The sequence below is a fragment of the Pygoscelis adeliae genome, unplaced genomic scaffold (genome assembly GCF_000699105.1).
Source record: "Pygoscelis adeliae isolate BGI_AS28 unplaced genomic scaffold, ASM69910v1 Scaffold958, whole genome shotgun sequence".
In the NCBI taxonomy this organism is placed as follows: Eukaryota; Metazoa; Chordata; class Aves; order Sphenisciformes; family Spheniscidae; genus Pygoscelis; species Pygoscelis adeliae.
Genome location: NW_008825419.1, coordinates 34,633 through 40,595, shown reverse-complemented (window position 1 = coordinate 40,595; position 5,963 = coordinate 34,633). Strand labels below are relative to the sequence as shown.

Sequence of the window (5,963 nt, the reverse complement as noted above, 5' to 3'; positions counted from 1 at the left end):
GTTCCTACGGCCGCATTACGGCAAGCTGAAGGAGATCTATGAGAACATGGCTCCGGGAGAGAACAAGGTAAAGGCTCTTGGCCTCACCATCCCACGTGGCTGGGGGGATGGTGCTGGGGTGAGTGGTCGCAGAGCCCTCTGGACCCCGTGGTCTAACGTCAGCCTCTGTGACTTGCTCTGGTGGATTATAACTTGCCAGGGCCGCGCCTTTGCCGCCTGTGATGGCTTGTGGGCGCAGGGAGGGTGTTGTGTCCCTGGCTGCCCCCGCTTCCCTGTGCCCGGCATGTGTCTGGACCTCCGCGCTCTTTCCCCAGCGTTTTGCGGCAGACATCATTTCTGTGCTGGCCATGACCATGAGCGGGGAGCGCGAGTGTCTGAAGTACCGGCTGGTGGGCTCCCAGCAGGAGCTGGCATCTTGGGGGCATGAATATGTCAGGTAAGCCTGGGTGGGAGCAGGGCTTGGGGAAGGACAAGGGCTCAGGGGGATTTCCCTGAGCGCTTCGACTCTTGCCCGCCTGGGAGGTGTCTTTTGCTGAGTTTGTGCTCAGCTGCCCCTGTCACATCTGCACACGTGTCACCTCGTCCTCTCTCCACAGTGATTTGCTAGCTGCAGAGATCTGGCTGCTGTGGCCTCTGTAATCTCTGCTCTTAACCCTATTCCTTCTCTGGGCTTGTCCCCCAAAAGCTCTCGCAGGAATGTGGAGCCCCTGTAAACAATACACAGCCCCAGCTAACTGGTTGCAGCTGCTCCCTGTCCTTGGGGCTGGGTGAAGCTGGTTTCTGTGGCAGTAATGTCCCTTTGTCCCCGCAGGCACCTGGCAGGGGAGGTGGCCAAGGAGTGGCAGGAGATCGATGAGGCTGACAAGGCTCAGAGGGACACGCTCCTCACCCTGGTCAAGGAGATCGTCCCCTACAACATGGCCCACAACGCAGAGCACGAGGCCTGTGACCTGCTCATGGAGATCGAGCAGATGGACATGCTGGAGAAGTACATCGATGACAACGCCTACTCCAAAGTGTGCCTCTACTTGACCAGGTGAGGGACCTCAGCAGTCTCAGGCACTGGAGGGGGCCTGGTCCCTGGTGGGCTGAGGTTGCCCGACGTGGTTGTCACCCTCATGCCTGTCTCCTCCTCAAAGCTGCGTAAGCTACGTCCCAGAGCCCGAGAACTCGGCTCTTCTGCGCTGTGCCCTGGGCATCTTCCGCAAGTTCAGCCGCTACCCTGAAGCCCTGCGCCTGGCTCTGATGCTCAATGACGTGGAGCTGGTGGAGGACATCTTCACTTCCTGCAAAGATGTGTAAGCGGAGACTCGTTCCCCACCCTCTGGGGCCTTCGCCCGTCGTGGTGGGGTATGGCTCCCCATCTGGGCAGAGTTGGGTTGGATCCTGCCACCACCGGAGGTGTCGGGGGGTTTGGACTGAGACACCTGTCCCTGAAATCAAGGTGGGCAAGAGCGGACCATCTCTGGGCTGCTCTCGTGTGCTTCTAGAGCAGGGCAGGCTGACTCACTCTTTGGTGAGCGTGTGTTTGTTCTGGGGCTGGCTGGGGTCTGGGCACTTGTGAAACCTCTTCCCTCTGCGCAGGGTTGTCCAGAAGCAGATGGCCTTTATGCTGGGCCGCCACGGGGTCTTCCTGGAGCTGAACGAGGATGTGGAAGAGTACGAGGACCTGACCGAGATCATGTCCAACGTCCAGCTCAACAGCAACTTTCTGGCCTTGGCCAGAGAGGTGAGTGTCCCGGCTGGGAAAGGAGCCCTGGGCTGCCTCCAGCTGCGGCTGCCCTGGCTGCCGGGCTCTGTGGCAAGGCCTGGGAAGAGATCCTTCATCCCTGTGAGCTTGGCCAGGGACCTCCTGGAGAGGTTGCCCTTGTAGGGCAGCTGCCCTGGGGCATGCAGGTAACCCCCTTCTTCCTTGTCTCTGCAGCTGGACATCATGGAGCCCAAAGTGCCGGACGATATTTACAAAACCCACCTGGAAAATAACCGTAAGGGCTCTTGTTGTGGCCTCTGTCGTTTCTCCTTTGGGGAGCTCCTGGGGCTGCAAGGCACCTCTGGGCTGGCGCAGTCGGCTGTGTATCCCGAGGTAGGCAGACGGCCTGCCTGCGGTCTCTGACGTGGCGTGGAGCAGACCCAGCTGCCTGCCATGGATTTGGGCTCCTCCTTCCTGCTGGTGGTGGGACAGGTCCTCGTCCCCCCGTGGCGTGGGACAGCTGTGCGGTGGAGGGCTGGCAGGGCTTCTCTTGCTGCCCGGCTCACCCTAACGTCATTCCCCAGGGTTCGGGGGTAGTGGTTCCCAAGTGGACTCAGCCCGGATGAATTTGGCCTCCTCCTTCGTGAACGGCTTTGTGAATGCTGCGTTCGGACAGGACAAGCTGCTGACGGACGATGGCAATAAATGGTTGTACAAGAACAAGGACCACGGTGAGGGAGCCAGCTGGGCAGGGGCTGGAGGTGCCCCTAGGCTTGGGGTCACTGCCCTGTCCCTTTTGGGGGCCTGCAGGGCACAGCTGTCACTGGGCTGCCCCATGTCCCTGGCCACCACCTGCCCCAGGCCGGGCACATCAATTCAGGGCTGATGTGGGCTCTTTTCCCCCGGAACCGCAGGGATGCTGAGTGCTGCAGCCTCACTGGGCACGATACTGCTGTGGGACGTGGACGGGGGGCTCACGCAGATTGACAAGTACCTGTACTCCTCGGAGGATTACATCAAGGTCCGTGGCACGGATCCCAGCGCGGGCTCTACGGCTGCGTGGGGCAGCCCTGCTGTGGGCTGGGTGTGCGGCCGGCTCGGGGAATGGTTAACCTTGCCTTGATCTGCTATGCAGCTCGGCTCCTGCCCGGAGAGGGGTCAGACGCCCTGTGTCCCAGGTTTTTGACCTGTGCTGGCTCACAGAAAGGCGGGGAGCTCCTGGGGACTGCCTGAGACACCTCTGGGGTCCCCTTGTCACAGAGCTATGAGCTTTGGACTGCTCAGCTGGATCCAGAGTGGCGTTACTCACTTGATACCAACTTGCCCATCCCGGGGAGTGGGTGTAATGTGTGGGGTGACATTAGTCACTGGCTGGCAAGGAGCTTTGTGTGTTGGTGGCTGGTGTGTGATGGTGCTTCTACCTTGCAGTCGGGAGCCCTCCTGGCCTGTGGCATCGTCAACTCAGGGGTGAGGAACGAGTGTGACCCTGCCCTGGCCCTCCTGTCCGACTACGTCCTCCACAACAGCAACACCATGAGGATTGGAGCCATTTTTGGGTAAGGGCCTAGCCCCAGCCTCCCCACGCTGCGCAGGGTGGTGCAGCTCCCCCCTCACGCTCCCCTGGACTCTCCCCAGGCTGGGGTTGGCGTATGCGGGCTCCAACCGCGAGGACGTCCTGACTTTGCTGCTACCTGTGATGGGAGACTCCAAGTCCAGCATGGAGGTAGGGAGCGAGGCAGGGTTCGCCTGGGGTTCCTGCTTCCCCGCCCGGTCCCCAGCAGCTCCTGGGAATACGGGGGCTGTCCTGCAGCCGGATTGGGCTCCAAGAGCAAGGCTACCTGTCCCTGCTTGGTGCTGTGCTGTGCCAGAAGAGCACAACCCTATTTTCCCCATCTGAGCTGCTCCCACGGTGGGATTGCAGCAGATGCGGGAGAGTAAGAAGCCATCAGGTCTCCCAATAGCCCAAATTTTCACACAAAGCGGGGACCAAGGGTACCCCGTGCTCTTTCAGGCTGGGCAGCCGTCAGACTGTGCAGACCTGGCCCCGAGCTGTGGGCCAGCTCACTCTGCGCTGTCCCTATGTACAACATGTCTCCTTCCCTCCTTCACCAGGTGGCTGGCGTGACCGCCCTGGCCTGCGGGATGATATCAGTGGGCTCCTGCAACGGGGATGTCACCTCGACCATCCTCCAGACCATCATGGAGAAATCGGAGATGGAGCTGAAGGACACATATGCCCGGTGGCTGCCGCTCGGCTTGGGCTTGAACCACTTGGGTAAGCCTGGGCAGTGCCAGTGGCTCCTGGGTTGGGGGACGGGGTGGGAACGTCCCTCCGCCGCTGTCCTCTAACCACTGCGCCTTCCTCGGCAGGGAAGGGAGAGGCGATCGAGGCCATCTTGGCAGCGCTGGAGGTGGTGTCGGAGCCGTTCCGCAGCTTCGCCAACACACTGGTGGACATCTGCGCCTAGGCAGGTGAGTTGGGCTGATCAAGGTGGGAGGGGCAGGAGCGGGTCCCGGGCCCTCTGCCTGCTGATCCTGGCCCTCTGCTCTCCCCCCAGGCTCGGGGAATGTCCTGAAGGTGCAACAGCTCCTGCACATCTGCAGTGAGCACTTCGACTCCAAGGAGAAAGAGGATGACAAGGACAAAAAGGACAAGAAAGAGAAGGAGAAGAAAGAGAGCTCAGCTGACATGGGGGCTCACCAGGTGGGGAAATGTGGGCTGGGACCTGTGTCCCTGGGGCAGGAGCCGGCTTTGGGAGGGTCCCTAAGGCCCTTGTGGGAACAGAGCTGGAGCAAAACAGCCCCCAGCAGCATCCCCTGCTCTCCCTGTCCCCGTGGGCTCGGGGTGGGCGCAGGGGCTGTGAGAACTTGGGTTTTGGGCTGGGTGCTCCCTGCCTGACGCTCGGTGCCTGTGTCCCTGCAGGGTGTAGCGGTGTTGGGGATCGCGCTCATTGCCATGGGCGAGGAGATTGGCGCTGAGATGGCCCTGCGCACGTTTGGCCACCTGGTGAGTGACACCAGGGGGACAGCACAGAGCCGGGAAGGAACCTGGGAATAGAGACTGGGTCTTGCCTCACATCTCTGTAGACCTCGCTGCCCTTGGTAAGCTGGGTCTAACACCCACCTCCCCTCCGTGCAGCTGCGGTACGGGGAGCCCACCCTCCGCCGTGCTGTGCCCCTGGCCCTGGCACTTATCTCCGTCTCCAACCCCCGGCTCAACATCCTCGACACCCTCAGCAAGTTCTCCCACGACGCTGACCCCGAGGTCTCCTACAACTCCATCTTTGCCATGGGCATGGTGGGCAGCGGTAAGCCTGGGGGACAGCCCGGTTTGGGACTTGTGCAGGGGGAAGGTGGGAGACCCAAGCCGCGTACCCTACTCTCTGCCTGCACCCCCTCTTCCCCAGGTACCAACAACGCCCGGCTGGCAGCAATGCTGCGGCAGCTCGCCCAGTACCACGCCAAGGACCCCAACAACCTCTTCATGGTGCGGTTAGCCCAGGTGATGATCCTGCGCTTGCCGCTCGTGGTGGGGAGGGGGCAGGTTGGGGTCCCTGTCCTGGGTGTGGGAAGGGGAGTGGTGTCCCGGGGGTGTCACCCTCCTGCCGGCCAGGGCTGGGGGTCCCAGACGTTACCCCACCGTTCTCTCACATGCTTTCTCTGCCACACCAGGGCCTGACCCACCTGGGCAAGGGGACGCTCACTCTGTGCCCGTACCACAGCGATCGCCAGCTCATGAGCCAGGTGGCCGTGGCCGGGCTGCTGACGGTCCTCGTGTCCTTCCTGGACGTGCGCAACAGTGAGTACTGTGGGCTCGCCCCCCGCCCCCAGCGCTCCTCTGCCCCACGGGGTGGGCATCTGGCAGCCCCTTTACTTCTGTCTCCCCTCCAGTTATCCTGGGCAAGTCCCACTACGTTCTCTACGGCCTCGTTGCTGCCATGCAGCCCCGCATGCTGGTCACCTTCGACGAGGAGCTGCGACCTCTGCCCGTGTCGGTTCGGGTAGGACAGGTAAGGGGCAGCCGGAGCCGGGGATGGGGTGCTCCGGCATCCCTGCACGTCCCCGGCATTTACCTCGCTCTTCTCTCGCAGGCTGTGGATGTGGTGGGCCAGGCGGGCAAACCCAAAACCATCACCGGCTTCCAGACTCACACGACGCCGGTGCTGCTGGCGCATGGAGAGCGGGCAGAGCTGGCCACGGAGGAGCACGTGCCTGTGACACCCATCCTGGAGGGATTTGTTATCCTACGCAAGAACCCCAACTACGACGTTTG

General features: G+C 62.1%; 1 protein-coding gene across 1 annotated transcript in view; it reads left to right on the top strand.

Annotated features, from left to right (window-relative positions):
* The first annotated feature begins 6 nt into the window (after nucleotides 1-6).
* Nucleotides 7-5,963, top strand: part of PSMD2 (proteasome (prosome, macropain) 26S subunit, non-ATPase, 2) — a 10,894-nt gene continuing 4,937 nt past the window's right edge. Inside the window, 19 exon segments of the mRNA XM_009330639.1 lie at nucleotides 7-67; nucleotides 315-436; nucleotides 812-1,036; nucleotides 1,140-1,298; nucleotides 1,585-1,729; nucleotides 1,925-1,985; nucleotides 2,275-2,421; nucleotides 2,605-2,711; nucleotides 3,119-3,246; nucleotides 3,326-3,413; nucleotides 3,803-3,965; nucleotides 4,061-4,162; nucleotides 4,249-4,394; nucleotides 4,614-4,697; nucleotides 4,830-4,998; nucleotides 5,098-5,192; nucleotides 5,363-5,489; nucleotides 5,582-5,700; nucleotides 5,782-5,958. Coding sequence (XP_009328914.1) covers nucleotides 47-67; nucleotides 315-436; nucleotides 812-1,036; nucleotides 1,140-1,298; nucleotides 1,585-1,729; nucleotides 1,925-1,985; nucleotides 2,275-2,421; nucleotides 2,605-2,711; nucleotides 3,119-3,246; nucleotides 3,326-3,413; nucleotides 3,803-3,965; nucleotides 4,061-4,162; nucleotides 4,249-4,394; nucleotides 4,614-4,697; nucleotides 4,830-4,998; nucleotides 5,098-5,192; nucleotides 5,363-5,489; nucleotides 5,582-5,700; nucleotides 5,782-5,958 — 2,385 coding nt within the window. The 5' untranslated portion in view covers nucleotides 7-46.